This window comes from Antennarius striatus, chromosome 24 (assembly GCF_040054535.1).
Source record: "Antennarius striatus isolate MH-2024 chromosome 24, ASM4005453v1, whole genome shotgun sequence".
Lineage (NCBI taxonomy): Eukaryota > Metazoa > Chordata > Actinopteri > Lophiiformes > Antennariidae > Antennarius > Antennarius striatus.
In genome coordinates, this window is record NC_090799.1 from 1,492,737 (window position 1) to 1,513,148 (window position 20,412).

General features: G+C 44.2%; 6 protein-coding genes and 1 long non-coding RNA gene across 7 annotated transcripts; 3 read left to right on the forward strand and 4 right to left on the reverse strand.

Annotated features, from left to right (window-relative positions):
* Positions 1-597: 597 nt before the first annotated feature.
* Positions 598-3,037, reverse strand: LOC137591245 (gap junction beta-2 protein-like). Its single transcript, XM_068309128.1, has 6 exons — positions 2,901-3,037; positions 2,241-2,412; positions 2,008-2,160; positions 1,150-1,298; positions 862-1,068; positions 598-727 (listed from the first exon to the last, which is right to left on the reverse strand). The coding sequence occupies exons 2-6, from the start codon at positions 2,409-2,411 to the stop codon at positions 637-639; spliced, it is 771 nt and encodes a 256-aa protein (XP_068165229.1). The 5' UTR covers position 2,412; positions 2,901-3,037; the 3' UTR covers positions 598-636.
* A 1,778-nt stretch (positions 3,038-4,815) lies between these two features.
* sap18 (Sin3A-associated protein) lies at positions 4,816-6,253 on the forward strand. Its single transcript, XM_068309130.1, has 4 exons — positions 4,816-5,007; positions 5,539-5,648; positions 5,737-5,859; positions 5,946-6,253. Exons 1-4 carry the CDS (start codon positions 4,936-4,938, stop codon positions 6,100-6,102), a joined length of 462 nt encoding a protein of 153 aa, XP_068165231.1. The 5' UTR covers positions 4,816-4,935; the 3' UTR covers positions 6,103-6,253.
* Positions 6,254-6,333: 80 nt separating this feature from the next.
* On the reverse strand, positions 6,334-10,509 carry trim25l (tripartite motif containing 25, like). The gene is made up of 16 exons (XM_068309126.1): positions 9,754-10,509; positions 9,279-9,374; positions 8,967-9,200; positions 8,708-8,867; positions 8,590-8,622; positions 8,480-8,515; positions 8,350-8,394; positions 8,224-8,256; positions 8,093-8,134; positions 7,954-8,016; positions 7,698-7,868; positions 7,514-7,618; positions 7,337-7,372; positions 7,177-7,242; positions 7,009-7,074; positions 6,334-6,926 (listed from the first exon to the last, which is right to left on the reverse strand). Exons 1-16 carry the CDS (start codon positions 10,378-10,380, stop codon positions 6,352-6,354), a joined length of 2,388 nt encoding a protein of 795 aa, XP_068165227.1. The 5' UTR covers positions 10,381-10,509; the 3' UTR covers positions 6,334-6,351.
* LOC137591249 (uncharacterized) lies at positions 6,362-7,947 on the forward strand. The gene is made up of 3 exons (XR_011034636.1): positions 6,362-6,489; positions 7,532-7,635; positions 7,704-7,947. It is a non-coding gene; the product is annotated as an uncharacterized lncRNA (long non-coding RNA).
* Positions 10,510-11,526: 1,017 nt separating the features above from the next.
* On the forward strand, positions 11,527-12,444 carry nudt15 (nudix (nucleoside diphosphate linked moiety X)-type motif 15). The gene is made up of 3 exons (XM_068309129.1): positions 11,527-11,749; positions 12,011-12,207; positions 12,302-12,444. The coding sequence occupies exons 1-3, from the start codon at positions 11,601-11,603 to the stop codon at positions 12,427-12,429; spliced, it is 474 nt and encodes a 157-aa protein (XP_068165230.1). The 5' UTR covers positions 11,527-11,600; the 3' UTR covers positions 12,430-12,444.
* A 395-nt stretch (positions 12,445-12,839) lies between these two features.
* LOC137591244 (carboxypeptidase O-like) lies at positions 12,840-15,498 on the reverse strand. Its single transcript, XM_068309127.1, has 9 exons — positions 15,431-15,498; positions 14,830-14,869; positions 14,649-14,750; positions 14,461-14,565; positions 14,258-14,374; positions 13,873-13,966; positions 13,525-13,727; positions 13,255-13,339; positions 12,840-13,132 (listed from the first exon to the last, which is right to left on the reverse strand). The coding sequence occupies exons 1-9, from the start codon at positions 15,496-15,498 to the stop codon at positions 12,861-12,863; spliced, it is 1,086 nt and encodes a 361-aa protein (XP_068165228.1). The 3' UTR covers positions 12,840-12,860.
* A 1,923-nt stretch (positions 15,499-17,421) lies between these two features.
* Positions 17,422-20,211, reverse strand: LOC137591672 (carboxypeptidase O-like). The gene is made up of 10 exons (XM_068309808.1): positions 20,138-20,211; positions 20,010-20,028; positions 19,653-19,766; positions 19,474-19,575; positions 19,286-19,390; positions 19,088-19,204; positions 18,722-18,815; positions 18,166-18,368; positions 17,841-17,925; positions 17,422-17,693 (listed from the first exon to the last, which is right to left on the reverse strand). Exons 1-10 carry the CDS (start codon positions 20,209-20,211, stop codon positions 17,422-17,424), a joined length of 1,185 nt encoding a protein of 394 aa, XP_068165909.1.
* Between the last annotated feature and the right edge of the window lie 201 nt (positions 20,212-20,412).

The window sequence follows — 20,412 nt, forward strand, 5'->3', positions numbered from 1 at the left end:
GGAGGGGGCAGCTGCAGATCTCCAGCAGGGGACAGCAGAGGTCATTACAGTGGATCACACCCACTGTCCTGGACCGACCCAGTTTAACCAGCTCAACCAGCACCCAGTAATGGTTGTGATGACTGGCAAACAGGAACCAAAAAAAAAATCTAAGCCGATGGTGTAATTGAAAATAAACAAAACTGAGGATGAAAGAAATTAAATCGTGATTTCTTACATCCAAGCAAAAATCTACATCTACTGAAATCACGCCAAAGTATTGACGTCATATATGAATGAAGCGCGATCTTAATAAACGTGTAATTATTAAGTGAAATTATCAGACTGACATAAAATTAATATGATATAAAAGTTTATTTATGAGACAAGTGAGCACATTTATACTCAATAAACTGATGAAAAACCAGCTTTTCTTTATGGACTCCCACGTTTAAATCCTCCATCTATCTCTATCCTCATGTTTCTTGCTGCTACATTAGAATGATGATGCTAATCATTAATATTACATCCTAAACACTCCATCCTCTCCACCCGCTGAATGTTAACTTTTATCCCGTCAGGTTTCACAGAAAATGGGCCGTCCACATTTGAAACTGTTGGAAGAGTTTCTAAAGTCTTTCCTTGTGCAGCGCTGCTTCAGTTTGAGGCCAGTAACTTCTGGTTCGTCTTGTTTTGCGTCTCCTCCCTGCTGGATTCACTGCGTCCTTTCCTCTGTTTCTGACAACCTCTGAAACAGAATGTAAATTTAAAGAGTTTATTCAATCTTAAAACACAGATTAGGGGAGTCCACAAATTCTGAAACTTGAAGTGAATGAATCCATCAGATGATTGATCACCTGACTGACTGATTAATACTTCTACCTTGTGACGGCCTTGGTGACGAGATAGGCCAGTTCAGCCATGTTGAGGACCATGCAGATGGAGGAGGCGGTTGCCATGAAAACGGTGAAGATGGTTTTCTCAGTGGGGCGTGAGATGAAACAATCCACCAGGTTGGGACACGGCCACTGGTCGCACCGCACCAGACGTGGCATCTGAAAGCCATCGTACACCACGTACAGGGCGTACCTAGATGGAGACAGACGCACGGTGTGTGTTGGTAGCTAACAGGCTAACGCGGTGTGACTGAAGGAAAACGGGTGAAGTTACATGAAGCCTCCTTCAAACAGCAGCCTGAACACCAGACTGCAGGCGTACGTCCACCAGAGGGCACCGGCTATCGGCAGTCTGCGTTTCCTGAGAGTCTCCAGTTCCTCCTCCTGGTCCTTGTTGGTGAGAAAAGCAGTTCTAGCAGAACCCTGAACAGGAAACACAAGAAGAGACATGAGCAGAGGGAACTGAATGAGATGACAGGCAAAGAGGGATGAGGAATGGAATTAAGTGTTACATGATGAGAGGTTTAAGGCTTAACATAACAAAACTAAGACGTGACTTAGTTGATATGATGACCCACAAAAGTCATAAAAAAACAAGACATAAGCATGACATGACAGATCAGGATACAAAAATGCACCAAGTCACATAAAACAGGTCATGACATCACGTGACAAGTTAAAACAAGACAGAGCATGACACGACATAACATGACACGACATGACACAACCAAATAAAACAAGATATGACAAAACATGACACGATATAACAAGACATGACATAACATGAGGTAAGATAAAACAGGATGTGAAGTAACATAACACAATATGACAAGACATGACATAACAAGATAAGACGGGAAATGACATAACATGGTACGATAAAGCAAGACATGACATGACAAAAGTAAAGAGGACGTGACATAACATGACACAATTTAACAAGACATGACATAACATGACATAACAAGATAAAACAGGACGTGACATTACATGGCACGATAAAACAAGACCTGACATGACATCAGAAAAAACAGGATGTGACATAACTTGAAAAAGTAAAACAAGGCCAAGCCTCACAAAGATAAAATAAATCAAAGTAAGACGTGACATGAGGGCCAAACAGCACACACACCTGTAGGAGCCTCTTCTTGTCGCCATGGTTACGGTAGGCTACAAACATCGCCACCAGGAGTGTTGGAGTGGAGACAAAGACGAGCTGAAGACACCAGAGACGAATGTGGGAGACGGGGAAGAACTGGTCGTAGCAAACGTTTTCACAGCCGGGCTGGAAACACACACACATCATCGTATACAGTCTGTTTGTCCCAACGCCATCACACACACACCGGACCAGACTACCGTTACCTGTAGTGTGTTACAGGTGAAGTCTGACTGTTCGTCCCCCCACACGCTCTCAGCTGCCACCACCAACACCATGACCCGGAAGATAAAAAGCACAGAGAGCCAGACTTTGCCTACGCTGGTGGAGTGGCGGTTTGCCCCCGCTAGCTGAGCGTACAGAGTGGGCCAGGACATCCTGGGGAGGCGTGAGAAATAGAACACAAACCAACACAGGTTATCAAAGTCATCTTAGAACATCTGACAGCAGCATTCAGATGGAAAGCAGCGGTAAGGGATGAAAGCGAGGGAATGAGAGACGTCTGAGAGGAGAAGAGGATGAGGAGGAATGAAACTGAGAGGAGGACCGGAGCCAACATTCATGTGGACTCATGGACCGCTCTGCCCACTGTGGAGCGTACTGAACTAAACCCACTCAATGAAAACACACGACACACTGTAAAAACCCACACTCCTGGAGTCACCATTCACATTCAGCTCATTGATTCAGTCATGATGTAAAACATATTTACTGTATTTACATATTTACGATTGCTCCATAAAGAAAAGTACTTGCAGATGTGAAAATACAAAATTGTTGTCATAAAAATTAAATGTACTTATTTCACACAGTTTGGATGAAATGCAACTTTTTTCAAAACAAAAAGTCGAGCATAATTTTCTCACCTTGTGTCTGAAGAGTCAAGTCATCAGCACGAAAATGTCCCACATGATTTTCTTCAAGCAAGAAAATTGACAGTTTATGTCACATCAGCACTGATAGAATTAAAATGACATCAGAATGAATGGAAACTGGTTCTGGTTTCCTGACCAAATGAAAAACCTGCAGCTTTTCCCTCCTTTAAATGGAAGAAAAGATGCATTTCAGTGAAAAGTCAGCCAGAACAGTATAAAACGCTTTCCTGTGGGGACTTTCAAAATAAAACTTCACACCTTCAGAACTAATGCAATGTATTGGAGTGGAAAATAATAGATAATGACATTTATTAGAGATTAATATTTAATTGTAGCTGCATTAAGCCTCACATTAACTGCTTGTGACCTCAAAGGAGGTTAATAGCACATGAATGTGGTTTTATACTGAAACTGGGAGTCCGGACATGCAGACTCTACAAACGTGAACATTTGAATACAGGTGGGCTACAGGTGGGGCATTTAGTTGCACAGGCAGGTAGTTAGAACTACGTAAATGTGGACAGTGATGGATCTATATATTTTTTGTTAGTTTATGTTTGTTCTTTTCCAGCGCCACAGAAAACAGTATTATTCTTTGTAATGTGATGTTAACAAACGTTACATGCATCATCTGTGATGGATGAAGGTTAAAGAAACCCTGCATGTTTCTTCTTACAGGATGACTTTACAGTGTGGAAGTGAGAGAGTCTGAAAGAACAAAGTTGTCCTGTGTGTGATTTCCCTCTGCGACTGTAACGGGACACAGGTAGAAAGTCAAAATTACTGTTCAGACACAAATCATCGCTTGGCATCAGTTTGCCTGCAGAACAGTGGAGCTGTTTGTTCTGTTAATGGCTGCGACCGATTCGTTTTTTCAGCTTTTGAATTGTGGAAGCAAAACCAACTTCCTCAGTTTACACTGTGGCTGATAACTCATAAATTGACAAATTCTGAACATCCTGCTGGAGCCATGATGTTACCGTGGGTGATAATTTTGGATATATAGATATATGCACATTACTGTACAATGTGTGAAAATATTTATAGCATTTTGTAAGAATTATCTTTTGATTAGAATTTTTACATTTTAGGAAGAAATTGTGAAAAAAAACTGTGATGGTTTGTTTCTCATAGAGGAATTAGGGCAGTGATGGTGCCCCTTAGCCCAGATGCATGTAATTGAATGATATCAGTGTCACAATTCAAAGACTCGGGTCTATCAGTTCAGACAGGACTCAAAGAAAACAGAAGGGGGCAAACAAAGTGAATGAAAAGAAAATAGAGAGAGGTAAAATGGAGCTGCTTGTTGAAGCTCCTGATCAGCCAGGCGGCAGAACAGAGGGGATCAGTGTTAGGATTCACACACAAGCACACACTGTACAGCACTCACTTGTATGTTACCCAGAAAACACACTGTAGAGAGGGGGCGAGCAGCATGTGACTGAATAGCAGGTCTCAGATCTGTAGGTGGACTGGACCAACTGATCCTGGACCAGCACTCCACTGTACAAACATGAATAGACATACAGATGATTTATGGAGCTTGTAGATTTTGTAAGATTGCAAGATTAAGGCAACTACTTTACAGTATCTTGCCTTTCTATGCTATACTATGCAGTGATTTGATGAAGTTGTGCTCTTACTAAAAGGACAGGCCATTTAAAAAGGATGATTTTCTAATAGTACTTTAAATGCACAAAAGAGCCTAATACAATGTAAGATAATTTATATATTAAACTGAATTAATAAGAATATTTTAATACTTTCCAGTACAGAAAAAGCATAAATTTAGTGATTAATGAGTGTCATTTCCTGTAACTAATAAATTGGGTGCGAAATAATGCCACACCATTCACTCCTAACCAGCAGGTGGCGGTAGTGACAACGCTGGTGACGTAGCCGGAAACGGAAATACTCTCGCTCAATCCGTCGCAGCGTCTTCTCCCATCAACCAAACAAGGTGGAAGCTACTACCTGAGATATTCTACGGCTTTTAGCTGAATCGATTAATCGGTGATTAATAAAAATGGCCCTCGAGTCGCGAGTCACTCAGGAAGAAATCAAGAAGGAGCCAGAAAAGCCCATCGACCGAGAAAAGGTAGCAGAGCTTTGTTATGTTAGCCGGGGCTAGCAAGCTCAATGAGCGCGACCCTAAGCTAACTGCGTTAGCATCGAGTTTTAGCTAACAGTAACGAGTGTGGTGAATTTAAAACGTGGATTAAAAACCTCCAAAAACAACGAAGCAAGGACAAAACATGTTTATATCGGATATATTGATTTTTATTCAGATATATGACGTTCTACGTCATTTTCAGTGAAGCAAGATAGATTAAAATCAAAATTTCTACATCAGTTAGGATATGGTAAGCATGAATGAAAATGGAAAACGCGTTTGATTTATTTGCCTGTATGATGATTGAATACATTCAGGAATACAAATCCGTTTAAACGCGACAAACAATGCCCACAATAAGCCACCTTCTCGTCAGTGACGGTATTAGCAGTATTTTTTGCTTCAATGTGGAGCTGGGTATCAACATGTACACTTGCTGAATGTGTTCATAATATTTTGGACAGTTAACTGAGATATGTTTTTAAACTCTTGCCTTTCCTGCTTATTTTGCTGCAGACCTGCCCCCTTCTTCTGCGAGTATTCACCACCAACAGCGGCCGACACCACAGACCAGAGGAATTTTCCCGTGGCAATGTTCCCTCCAGCGAGTTACAAATCTACACATGGTAGGATTGGAAATATGAACTGTTTCTCTATCATTGTGTCAAACAGGAAATTGCAAGAACATAACCACCTCATTGATTTGTGTTTCAGGATGGATGCTACGTTGAAGGAGCTGACTGGCCTTGTGAAGGAAGTTTATCCAGAAGCCAGGAAAAAGGGGACCCACTTCAGCTTTAATATCGTTTACCCTGACCCGAGAGGGAAAGTTTACCGGTGTGTGTTACACAACAATATTATTTTTTCTGTTTCGGTTCTGGTGCTCACTTTATTCTGAAACATTGGCCTGTTCCTCCCTTCAGGCTGAAAGATGTCGGCAGCACCGTGTCCGGCAGGAAGGGCATGGATGACTCCATGACGTTGCAGTCTCAGCGCTTCCAGATAGGAGATTATCTGGACATTGCGATCACACCTCCCAACAGAGCCCCGCCCATGAACCCACGCATGAGGCCTTTCTGAGCACACACACACACACCAACATGCATATATAAACCAACACCCATCAACCTCAAGTTTTATTTCAGTTTTAGCCTTTAAATCATCTTGGATGATTTTTGCATCATTTTCTAAAATGTGACGTGAAATAAAGTTGTTGTTTTTTTCCCAAAGAGTCTTTTGTGTCGTGCTTCTCATTTAGGGCAGAGATTTATTTTACACATAAAATATATCTGTCTTTTCCTGAGAGTTCTGCCTGCGCTGACTGCTTCCTCACATGGAACAGATCTTGATGCTGTCGTTGCTGGAGCTGAACTGGCCAAGGGCAAAATCCAGACCAACCCCGACACCACTGCCCACCCCGAAAGCAGCGTAAAGCGGCTGGGTGAAGTTCGCCCTGAAGGTGTGGAGGTGCGTCATGTTCTCCGCCACGCTGTAGAAGGAGAGCGTCCCCCCCGACAGGTCCAGGAAGATCCCCACGCGAGGGGAGTAGGTGACCGCTATGTCCTTCTTCACGTTGTCATGCATGGCCACGCAGCAGGTGTCCGACAACTCCACGGTCCAGGACTGGGCGTTGTACCCGAGACCTGACCTGGCGTCTAAGCCCTTCCTGCTCAGTGCTCTGTAGGCCACGCCCATCGATGAGCCCCGCCCTCTCCAGTCCACCTCCCAGTAGCAGCGCTCGTTGCTAAGCGGCGTCTGGCAGATCACCTGCGTCCAGCCGTCAAACCGCTGGGCAGCTTCGGGATAGGGAAGTGCTGCCCCCTGCAGGGTGGCTTTGGTATTGCCCTCAGAGAGAGCCAGCCGTTTGTGGGCCGTGATGGGGTCAAGGGTCAAGCTGACAGAGTCTAGGAAAGAGAGGGTTTGGAGAGCAATTACTCACAGTATGGTTGAAGTAACATTTTTTTAAAAGATTCCACTGAGACTCACACTGGAGGAACTCCTCCCTGCTCCTCGGCTCCGGGGCCTGGATGCTGTCGATGTTGATTTCTCTCACTAGGAAACCAAACTACAAGTTAGTTCATGCAACAAAAGTTTTAACATACATTTTTCACATTTATTGACATCGAATGTTGAAACAAAGATGAATTAACTCACATCCAGAGAAAGCAGGAGCATGATTCATGGTGTCATCGGGCAAGTCCAAAAAGAGCCCTGGATTAACTGTCCAATGGGAAAGCAGACACATTATTATTATTAACATGCTCATTTAGACATAAAGAGGATAATTTTTGTTATATAAAAGCAGCTTTCTTACTCTCTGGTGGTGTTTCAAGCACAGCAGGCATCTCCCCTGTTCAGAATACACAAAATACACATTTTAGAGTTCATCATATCTGCAGTGGTCAGCTCCTCAGATCTCTCTCTGTTTCCTCCCACTGTATAATTTTGAGATGCTTATGCGGGGACTATGGGAGGAGGAGTTGGGCCTTACATGCGTTTCCACCTGCAGGCTGTGTGTGACTGATTGGAGTGGCTGGGGTGGCGCTGCGGCGATTGGAGCGAAAGAGGCTGCTGATGGACGCCATTCGACTGAAACCTGATCCAGATCAGGAGGTAGACGATCAAAAACATGTTACACCGGTTCATAAACATGTCTGTAAAGGTTGGTATCGTACTTCCAGATGAGGGAGCGGCTGCAGCAGCTGGAGCTGGGGCTACTGGGACTGGAACTGGGGCTGGAGCCGGAGCCGGAGCTGGGGCGGCCTGGATCTGACTGGACCTGCTCCACAGAGACTGAGTGTCCCGGCGGCTCGGAGTGGGGCTGGGCCTGTGGTTGCTCTCCCTCACTGTTTGTAATGATGATGCACTTGTTTATTTACGTGAATAAACTCTTCTTTTAGCGTAACAGACACATTATTAACCAGAATGAACCTGTCTCTCTGTCTTCTCTCGTGAACACGTCCCGCGGTCTGGGTGAGCTCGTGTTTCCTCTGTCTGCAACAAGAAAGAAGAATCGCTTTGAACATCCACGCATATTTCACAACTCATGCTGAGGTTAATTAGAGTTCACCTCTTGGTGCGTCTCGACTCCTCACGTCTTGACTTTTTAGGCCTGAAAATTAATTAAAAAAAAAAGAAAAGGTGAGTCGTGTTCCACCATCGCTGCAGCCTGATGTCATATTATGAATGTCTGTTCAGTACCAAGCCCCCGTCTGTCTGCTGTCCGAGCTGCAGCTGAGAGAAATACATGAGAAATCGTGTCTTTATTACACTTAGAGGTATAAAAGAGAATTAATATAAATATAGGATAAAAATCGGCACACATACCCGGGGAACGGCTGTTGGCGTTACGAGAACCAAGACCAGGAAACACTTCAGGAAAAAATGAAATCAGAAATCATATTTTGAGAATTTACATCCCTGTGATGTATTTAGGTTTAACTAAACCCAGACTCACATTTCAGAAGCCCCCCCTTCATTCCTGTCCTGTTGGCTAGACGACACAAGAGGAAGGCGTTACTTTTGAACTCATTTTTTTACGTGAAAACAAAAAATGTTGGAACTTACAGTTTCCCAGAGTGAACAGAACCGTGTCGTTCACTGGAAGAGAACAGAAAATGAGACAAATGGATGTGAGATAAGGGAGGAAATCAAAGTCGGCCCAAACCTGCGTCTTGTCGCTGACCTTGTTTGGTGATCTTGACTAATTCCTGGTTACACATGTCCTCCACTTTCTCCCTGAGGTCCGTTATGACATCCCTGACGGGCTCTAAAGAGGCTTCTGAGTTGACGGTCACGCGGGGAAGATCCCCCGACTCCAGAGGACTGCACATGGAATCACACGTCTGGAAAACACACGGGATTAACCCTTTGTTTGGAGAAAAGTAACATGAAAAACCTTTCTTTTCCTTCATCCCTGCCCTAGAAACAGGGATAAAGCCCACCTGAAGGTAGTGGATGTTGTCCTCGCTCTGGGTCAAGTCCTTCATCTCCGTCTCCCTCTTCCTCAGCTCTCTGATCTCCGTCTCCAGACCGTCGACGACCTCCTGGGCCTGACCCATCTTCTCCAGGCCGACCTGATCCAGGACGTCCTCCAGCAGCTCCTGGAGCCGCTCCAGCGACCGCTGCAGCTCCGACAGCGATCGCTTCGTGTCGTCGTGCACCCTGTCTGCAGAATGCTGTGCAGGCAGTAGGAAGACTCAGTGTGGGGCTCAAACTGAGAGGGTATGGTGGGAAAATGTGGTGCAAGTTCTGACCTTCATCACGTCCATCACCTTCTTCAAGTCCTTCAGCTCCTGCTCTCTGTCCTTCAGCCTCTGCTGGTTCTCCGCCTGCATCTCCGCCAGCGCTTTCTGCAAACAGGAAACGGGGAAGACATGACATCAAAGCCCCGACCAGACAAACGCAAGCACGAGGAAACTGTTGCACATGTGACGCAGGAGACGATCATCAGAGGGCGGAGCTTGATGAATGGAGAGGAATGTAGTTAGGAATGTCCTCCGCCTGGCTGGAGACGCTGAGACCAAGACGACAGGAAGACACCCGAGGAACCCTTCACACAAAACGTGTGATGTTCCGTTTTAAATCGGAATCATGTTTATCAGTTGCTATAGCAACAGATGCATCGTGTAATCACAACATAACACTGTTGTATGTTAGTGGGTAAAAGGCCTTTTCTAAACCGGTTACACACACGTGACCATGTTGTGGACCTCTCATCTGCTCGCCTACCTGTCTCTCCAGGCGCTCGGCCTTGTTGGACACACTCTCGTGTCCTTTGTGCTGGTTGCTGGTGCATAGCCAGCAGATGAACGTCTTACACTGGCGGCAGTAGAACTCCTGGAGGTACTTGTGCTGGGTGCAGATCTTCTCAGCCAGGTTGCTGGTGGGTGGGATCAGCTCGTGCTGCTTCAGGGACTTCTTGGTCTTGTGAGGCTTGAGGTGGGCTTCGCAGTAGGAGCTCATACACGCCAGGCAGCTCTTCACTGCTTGTCGCTCCTCCGTGCACATGTTACACAGCACTGCCGAGGTGGAGAGCTTCCCTTTGGATCTAGATGATGATGAGGAAACCCCACGGCCGCTTCGAGTCGACTCACGCACATCGGCTTTCAGGGATCCTTTGCGGAGCTGCTCGACGGCCTCGGCCAGCATGGTGTTCCTGGACAGGGAGGGCTTGGGGCAGAAGGTTTGGCGGCATTGGGGGCAGCTGTAGATCCCCTTTGGGTCGTCTTTGCTCCAGTAGTCCTTGATGCAGCTCATGCAGTAGCTGTGCCCACAGGGGATGGTGACTGGGTCGTTTGGGAGATCCAGGCACACGGGGCAGTTAAACTGCTCCTCTGTCCACAGTTTACGACTCATCCTCACAGCAGAACACAACAAACAGAAGAAGAATAAAGAATAAAGAATAAAGAGATGGCAGAATCCAAGGCAGAGCAGTGGAAGACGAAGATCCACAGGGGTAATCCAGGAAGCCGGACTCACAGGAGGAAAATGCTTTCTGTCAGGTGAGAGCAAGGAGAGGTGAACGGGGCGGGGCCAGAGCCACCAGGCAGGTCGAGCAGGGGAAACAGGTGTCGATGGAAATCTGGCTGATGTGATTGTAAAGGTGTGGATGGAGTGATCGTTTCAGTGTTTCACCAGACCAGTGCTAAAAGATGTATTGTAATGAAAGCATACGTCAGCTCTACGATGAATGAAAATTACCTCAAACGGGCTTCATATTGTGACACTGATAATGACGAGGACCTGGTTTATAAAATCAAGTCGCTTAGTCAAGTTTAAACTCAATATGGCTAACAATGAATTTACTGATAACAAAAAAGATGAGGATGGAAGTGTCACATGAAATCAATGGAGATAAATAAAATCTATGCAGTCTGTTATTGTTTAGAGGAAGAGATCTTGACCCATGTGAGAGAATCCCACTTAAAAACACTAATATCTAAACTACTCGATGTAATCATTTTTAACAGATGTGTGTTGGTGACAGCTGACTTTTCCCTGTTCAAAGTAAAAATTACCCCGTTGGTCGTAAATTAGAATTTGTTTTAAATATATCTGTCACTAGGGGGCAGTGTCGTATCCAGTTCAATTGATATTTTTATGCGTAATTATTGCAGATTATATCAATAGAGTGGAGCTTTAGTTCAGCAATAAAAATTTATTAATAGCAATGATAATTTTTTAAAAACATTGTATATATACGTCATAATAATATTGTTGCTTTATTTGATAACACAAGATGAACTCCGAACAACGGAAGCCTTCTGTGTCAAACGACTCGAAAAGCGAAGGCGGAAGTAGAGAGCGAAATTTTAAATTAATATAATTACATTTTAGGGAGATAAAAAATAGGTAAAGAATATATTAAACTTGTACAGAATTATTGGGATCCAAAATAAATCCAAACATTTTTAGAAGGTGGTGAAAAAGCACCAAAACTCGTTCGCAAACCTCTAAAAACTACAACAGAAGAAGAAGAAACCAGGAAGTCCGTCTGGACCACCCGGCGTGCTGACAGGAGGAGCTACATTTAGCTAGCTTTACTTAATTCGAGGCTCGTTTATGAGTTCAGACGGATGTCTGATACAGTCGTGAAGCGTCCGGGAGTGGGGGTCGGGGTGCTGGTGACAGACCCGGCCCACCCGGGCTGTGTTCTCGTGGGGAAACGGAGAAGCCAAGTGGGCAAAGGGAAGTACCAGCTCCCCGGGGGCCACCTGGAGTTCGGGTAGGTGTGTAGCCGGCGAGGAAACTCCATCCGTGTGAATGGAACATGTGTCACATACAGCAGCATGTGTGTGTTATGAACGTTTATAGGGATCATTATATGCATCAAACATAAAACACACTATTTAATCAAGTGATTCAGTTTTTCCTGTCATTAGAATGTGAATTATAACCATAAATGGTCCAAATGCTAAATGATGAGAATCCCTGACTGTGGTGACTTCCTGTGGATGTGACATATCATTCATTTCCTCATCAACAGGGAGACGTGGGAGGACTGTGCTCACAGAGAAGTGTCAGAGGAAGCAGGGGTGCGTTTAATGAACGTCCGCTTCGCCTCGGTGGTGAACTCCGTCAGGCTGGAGGAGCAGTACCACTACATCACCATCATCATGCAGGGAGAGCTGGACAGGGAGCTGTCCGGAGAGCCACGGAACCTGGAACCAGACAAGAACGAGGGTATATGAAGTTATTTTAAAGTGGGAGTGGATGGGTTTTTTCCACCTGGATGAGAAGTTCATGATGGAGACTATGTGGTTCTCCCCTCCAACAGGCTGGGCGTGGACACAGTGGGACCAGTTCCCTCCTGAGGAGCAGCTCTTCTTGCCTCTGGCCGGTCTGAGACAACAAGGCTTCCACCCCTTCAGGAACACAGTCATTAACACTGAAAAGCAGCTGTGAAACTGTCTGATACCATGAGAAATGTTCATTCTGTAATGGAAAAAAACACACAAACAACCATTTTTTGGACAGAAGTTGATGTTTTATATGTTTGGTTTATTTTCAGACATCTCATTTAGCTGATATTGTGAACTACAAGGCATTTGTTACTGACAGGTTGTCAGCAGAAAGCTTCTATTTTTCTATGAACTGTATTAAAGTTGATGAATTGTCTTCAAAGATTCAAACACGTTAACAGAAAGCAATTGGGGCATATTTAATATATTTATTATCCTTGTTCATAAGCTGTTACATGAAAGGATAAACTTTACAACTTTTTTACAACTTTGACAACTGTTTCCTTAACTAAAGAAATAAAGTAAATCTGAGTGTCTTTCATGCAGGGTGACTGGGATCAAAAAGAAAAGCATCTCGGGTCGGTTCCGTCCACCTCACATCAGGGTGGATGAAACTCCCACTGCTAGCAGAGCGGTCCACAGCGCTGCTGCACCTCCTGCCACAGCGCCACCTGTGGGAACAAAGGTCTTGTCGTGGGCGTAGGTGATGATGTGCAGGGCTCCGCTGTAGGCCTCCTCACAGGCCGGCTGGATCTGATCCTCGGGGAGCAGGAAACCGAACGTCCCGTTATCTCTCAGCTCAAAGGTGTAGGTGAAGGGGATCCCCTTCATGTGAGCCCAGTCTCTGGAGGAACCAGAGTTGGGGTCTGGAGAGAGGAAAATAATGTTTTAGCACTCTTCAGCGTTCATCATCCACTTTTTTCTATTACTTTATTATTTCTCAGTAGCTGAAGAGACTGAAATACAATCCAGACACGTGTCGACTTACACAGTATATCTGGAGAGGTTCCCACTTTGTAGTGCATCCCATGGACATTCTTTATGGCGTCTGCTGCAGCCAAACCCACCTCCATCTGAGGAACGACATCAGCTTTCATAAGATCAAGAAACCCAAAGGACTAAAGTTGATTTACACAAAGATCGTTGTATAATAAAGCAAATATTTTAGTCGTTTTAGCCAAGCAGAAGCATTTTTTCTCAGCATCTGAACTTTGCAGGATGCTGCATGTGAACACTGATTCTCAGCAGATGTAAATACCAGCTCAGCATAGTTGTTGGCTGTGAAGTTGGGGTGTCCATAGGGAACCAGGAGCAGCTGGCTGTAGGAGTGGATGGTGAGGAAACACAGGAACTCGTCAATCCGGCTCCCGACAAAATAAGTGACTGCCTGGGCTTCAGGCTCAGACACCGGTTGAGTCCCAGGGTAAATGTTGGAGCAGCAGTCACTCGATATCCCAACGGCTGAGAAAGGTAGAAATGGATGTGAGTGTGTTTGGTTGTGTGGTTATAAAGTGGCAAAACGACACAAAATAACATTTTATAAAACACTGCATTATTAAGAATAAGGATGTTGATCATGATGAAGATGAGTCCCAACAACACTCACTCCCCCAGTTGGCATCAAAGTTGCGGTTGAGATCGGTGCCGGTACAGTTGCAGCCTGAAGGTCCCGGGGTTCTGTTCTTCCTCCACAGTCGAGTCTGAACGGGTCAGAATGATCAATCATGAATATCAGCTGATTCTGATCGACCAGATTAGTCATCAATACAATGAGGCACTTTGCATTTTTTCCCTCAGCTGTTGCTGTTATTCGTCATTAAATATTGAAAGTAAAAAAAAGTATTTAGAGCATCAAAAATCTATTAACTGATGGAATTGTTGCTCATTTTAGCTTTACTTCCATCTCTTTAATAGATTCTCCTCCTGATCACCTGGGACTCCTTCCTGAGGAACAACAATCTGATAAATATCCATCAGTTATAATCACTGACTGTGTCGTCCTTCCAGGTGTAGATGTAGCCGTCGATGTTGAGCACAGGAGTGACGTAGAAGTCCATGTTCCTCATCATCTCCTTCATTTTTTCATCTGATCTGTACGCCTGCAAGATCTGATTGGAGGAGGAGACAGAAGAGAATGAATGGCGCCCAAACGTACGTCATCCATTAATCCTGTGTGTTATTTCCTGTTTCCTACCTGTCTGACAAAGTACTGACAGAAGGCTGGAGCGATCCATTCCCGAGCGTGTATGCCACAGTCCATCCAGACGGCTTTCTTTTTGGCTCCAGTATTCAGGCCGATCTGGGAGATAAAAAAAGACCCTCCAAAGTCTCCAGCATCATTCAGGATGAGTTCATTTCTGCTCTGATTTTGCAGGAACTTACCTTCAGTAAGGTAATAACCCTCTTTTCGTAGGTCTGTCCGTACTCAACGATGGTCACCAGACCAGGGTGATCCTTTGCAGTCTGAACCATCCAGCTGTGGATCTGTGGAGGAGCAGTGTTACACATGGGGGGGATTTAATTGTCTGCTTTATATATGAGATTAGTGTTCAGGTCGTCTCACCTCTGGCATGGGATGATATTTGTAGTAGTCATGTTCCGCTCTGTTGCACACACCAAAATACAGAACACACACATGAGAAGCGTGAGGAGACGGAAAAGAGATCCATTCTTGGCCAGTGTCCCAAATATGGACACCTCCCTTTGAGGTGGTCATATGGGTTCGATTCCCACACACAGCCGTGTGACACACACACACACACACACACACACACACACACACACACACACACACACACACACACACACACACACACACACACACACACACACACACACACACACACACACACACACGCGCGTCCACCCATAATCAAATTTAAACAAAAACATTCCCAACCAATCAAACAATCAATCAAACTCGGGTAACCAAAGAACTTCCTTTATCTTTCATTGACAGAGATAAAAAGTAAATAATTCACAAAAGTTGAATTATAAATAAATATTTGATCCCAGATCTTTGAGAATTATGCATTTTAATTGAGCTAATTTAGTTTTGACACCTCTTAACACTACATTTAATTGATATTGATCAGAAGGAATCTCAATCTTCCCCTACAGAGTCTGACGTGTCTCCGTATTCGATATTTAACATTAAAACTCACCTTCCTATTGTTTCCACCCCCACCACTGAGAGCAGCGCCACAAGGCTCAGACCCACAGAGTTCAGCATTGTCACTGTGGGAAAGTCAACTACTGATGTGTTCAATAAATGGAGCTTTGGATGGTAAAAGCCTTTATGGACGGCTCCTGTCAGATAAAGACATACCTTTGCCTCAGGCCCGTCATTCTGTTGGTTGATGATTAATCTGAGCAGATTATTTAGGATATAAACAAACTAGTTTACTGAATGAAGTAGTAACAGGCTTTAAAAATGCATTTCATCTGGGTAGAAACAGAATTTCTGTCCCTTAAATATGTGAAACAAATGTTTTATTTAGTACCTTGCTATTATATACTGTATTTAATGTATTCATGAATATCAGATGGGTTGACGGATTGATTTCTACATAAAAACAGCCATAAAGCAATAAATTAATCAGCTGTTAAAGTCGCTTATGGTGATATGTACCAAAAACAGGCCGGCATTGGGTCAAAGCACCAAGGCTCGAATGGGCACTAAAATCTTTTGGTTATTGAGCGTCATGGTTTAAATGTTGCTTCCTGTTTACCAGAACAAGAACAGCTTTCCACCGCATGTTGTTCTGAAGGATCAGAATAACACGGTGTTGAAAGTCAAACTAACAAAAATTATATTGTTTTTGACAGTCGGTATAAGAGCCCATTTATTTAAAACTGTTAAAAGTTTTTGAAGCAAGAAGGATTGAATGGCATGAAGCTGAAAAAACAAAGTGTGAATACAAAAAAACGCCACTGGTCGTAAATGAGAATGTATGTGAGTAAAACTGGTCACTGGGTGGCAGCGTTACATCTCTAATGTGATAAATATCTCCATCTGATGTTTTCATGACACAATGTTCATGTGTGGAACAACATAACTACAGTCACATCCACAGGAACATCTGTCTTTAAAAAACATAAAGGAACGTAAATTATAATTAGTGGTGTCAGTATTTACACTTGTGATTCTCCGTGGTTTCAAGTTCCTGTCGTGTGGGTGTCCACAAAATGACAATTTGCATCACTTGAAATGCAGTTTGGTGTAATCGTGTGGAGATGGAATCAATCTGGCCTTCGGTTGCGTGAGTGATGGTTGAGGAGCGGAGGCCGTAATCTGAATGTATTCCTCAGTGAACGGTCCAAATGCTAAATGATGAGAGTCCCTGAGTGTGGTGACTTCCTGTGGATGTGACATATCATTTATTTCCTCATCAACAGGGAGACGTGGGAGGACTGTGCTCACAGTGAGGTGTTGGAGGAGGCAGGGGTGCGTTTAACGAACGTCCGCTTCGCCTCGGTGGTGATCTCCATCAGGCTGGAGGGGCAGTACCACTACATCACCATCATCATGAACAGGAGCTGTCAGGGGAGCCACAGAACCTGGAACCAGACCAGAACGAAGGTATTTGAAGTTATTTTAAAAAGGGAGTGGATGGGTTTTTCTCATCTGGATGAGAAGTTCATGTCTGACCCCCCCCCCCCCCACACAGGCTGGACGTGGACACAGTGGAATCAGTTCACTCCTCAGGAGCAGCTCTTCCTGCTCTCAAAATGATGAAATAAGAAACATCTACCCCTTCAAAGGTTGATGTTTTGCTTTATTTTCAGATGTCACATTTATCTATTATTTATTATTGTCCATTATTATTTATACATTAACTATTATATATTAATTTTCCATACGGGGATCATTACAGTACATTAAAATTAAAATTAAAAATTAAAAAAATTAAATCTCTATCTGTGTGGCAGCAGTTATATGGGGATTCTTAAATTAAATAAAATAAAAAAATGTAAAAAAATTAAAATAAGTTAAAATTAAAAAAAAAAATTATTCACTTACATTTTGCTATTAACTATGTTAAAAGTGATGAACGGCCTTCACAAATGATTTAAACACACATTAACAGAAGATAACGCTCATTTAAGATGATTCATATTAGAAGGAAAGCTTCTCAGGTCGGTTCCGTCCACCTCACATCAGGGTGGATGAAACTCCCACTGCTAGCAGAGCGGTCCACAGCGCTGCTGCACCTCCTGCCACAGCGCCACCTGTGGGAACAAAGGTCTTGTCGTGGGCGTAGGTGATGATGTGCAGGGCTCCGCTGTAGGCCTCCTCACAGGCCGGCTGGATCTGATCCTCGGGGAGCAGGAAACCGAACGTCCCGTTATCTCTCAGCTCAAAGGTGTAGGTGAAGGGGATCCCCTTCATGTGAGCCCAGTCTTTGGAGGAACCAGAGAAGGAATCTAAAGAAAGGGTGAACCAACGTTAGGTTAGTTAATGTGACAGTAAAGAGGCTTTTGGTAGAAATGCACAGCTTAAAAAAAATAAAGGAACATTGAAATCATGTTCTGACAGCCCATCTGACCTCCATGTATCACGGGTCAACTTACACAGTATATCTGGGGAGGTTCCCACTTTGTAGTGCGTCCCATGGACCTTCTTTATGGCGTCTGCTGCAGCCAAACCCACCTCCATCTGAGGAACGACATCAGCTTTTGTCACGCACAACCGTCAAAAGGTAGAAACCCAGAGACCCAAACATGTGATGGTATGAAAATATGGATGCAGTGAGTTGTAATCTGCAAATGTGTGATTTTAGGATTCTTGTTTTGTATTTTCCAGGCCAGTGTTAGTCAGATTATTTAAATGCCGTTTATGTGCAGCTTCTTTCTGGGATGCTGCATGTGAACACTGATTCTCAGTGGATGTAAATACCAGCTCAGCATAGTTGCCGGCTGTGAAGTTGGGGTGTCCATAGGGAACCAGGAGCAGCTGGCTGTAGGAGTGGATGGTGAGGAAACACAGGAACTCGTCAATCCGGCTCCCGACAAAATAAGTGACTGCCTGGGCTTCAGGCTCAGACACCGGTCGACCCCCACAGTAGATGTTGGAGCAGCAGTCGTTTGACATCCCAATAGCTGGAAAGAAGTAAAAATGTCTTAATCTTAATCAAAAGTAGGATTAACGCCACCTCTTTTCTTGACACAGCTGCTTTGGCCCACATCATTTGTCAGGGAAGCAATCCCATCCAAGGATGCAGCTAACTGTGGCTAAGCTAATGCAGGAGCTCGTGCGCAATTCTGCGTCTTTGCATCTGCCACACATTCCATGTCATAAATCTGTCACTTATCTGTTTGCGTGTCCAAAACAACGAGCTTAAAGGTGCTAAAAGGCAACAGATCAGAGTGGGACGAACGCAGTGTTCGTATTCATTAGACAAGCTGAAGGGTGGATGTTGATCATGATGAAGACGAGTTCCAACAACACTCACTCCCCCAGTGGAAATCAAAGTTGCGGTTGAGATCGGTGCCGGTACAGTTGCAGCCTGAAGGTCCCGGTGTTCTGTTCTTCCTCCACAGTCGAGTCTGAACGGGTCAGAATGATCAATCAGTGATCAATCAGCTGGTTCTGATCGACCAGTTTAGTCATAATGAGGCTCTTCACATTTTGTTCCTCAGCTGCTGCTTTGAATTGATGCTATTTTTCCAGTCATTGAGCATCAAAAATCTATTAACTGATGGAATTGTTGCTCATTAGCTTTACTTCCATCTCTTTAATAGATTCTCCTCCTGATCACCTGGGACTCCTTCCTGAGGAACAACAATCTGATAAATATCCATCAGTTATAATCACTGACTGTGTCGTCCTTCCAGGTGTAGATGTAGCCGTCGATGTTGAGCACAGGAGTGACGTAGAAGTCCATGTTCCTCATCATCTCCTTCATTTTTTCATCTGATCTGTACGCCTGCAAGATCTGATTGGAGGAGGAGACAGAATAAATGGCGCCCAAACGTACGTCATCCATTAATCCTGTGTGTTATTTCCTGTTTCCTACCTGTCTGACAAAGTACTGACAGAAGGCTGGAGCGATCCATTCCCGAGCGTGTATGCCACAGTCCATCCAGACGGCTTTCTTTTTGGCTCCAGTATTCACGCCGATCTGGGAGATAAAAAAAGACCCTCCAAAGTCTCCAGCATCATTCAGGATGAGTTCATTTCTGCTCTGATTTTGCAGGAACTTACCTTCAGTAAGGTAATAACCCTCTTTTCGTAGGTCTGTCCATACTCAACGATGGTCACCAGACCAGGGTGATCCTTTGCAGTCTGAACCATCCAGCTGTGGATCTGTGGAGGAGCAGTGTTACACATGGGGGGGATTTAATTTTGTTTTATTTATGAGATTAGTGTTCAGGTCGTCTCACCTCTGGCATGGGATGATATTTGTAGTAGTCATGTTCCGCTCTGTTGCACACACCAAAATACAGAACACACACATGAGAAGCAGTGTTTTTCTGTCCTAACTCATTCCAATCGCACTATTACGGCAAAGATAACACAAAATTAATTCCAGATTAGGATCATAATCCAGATCTATCGTTCATCACGGAGGACCAACGTAAGGCGTCCATGTCTGGGTGTTTCATTATGACTGGACCATACTTAGATCTAGATTCTGGTAATAAAGTGAATATGATGCAGAAATTAATCCAATGTGGATCATCTCTAAATTTAATCCAATCGTCCGAGGCTTTTCACGACTTCTCAGCTGATCACACGACCTTCTCCCACCTCTTAAAACTACGTGTAAATCACACTGATTTGAAGGAATCCAATAGTTTCTGATCCTGCATCACCTCCTCAGCATCTTTCTCTGCCCATCGGCGCGTAACGTAATGTTAAAACTCACCTTCCTATGGTTTCTCGATCTAATCCCAGCATGGAGAGCAGCGCCACAAGGCTCAGACCCATGAAGTTCGCCATTGTCTCTTTGAAAAAGTCAACTACTGCTTTGTTCAATAAATGGAGCTCGGGATGGTAAAATCTTTTATTATGTGGATCAGTCAGATAAAGGAACACCTTTGCCTCAGGCACATTATTGTGTTGGTTAATGTTTAATTTGACATTGTTGTTTTTAGAAAGAACAAACCAGGTGTGGAAGCATGCAGCAAGTGGCCAAAATGA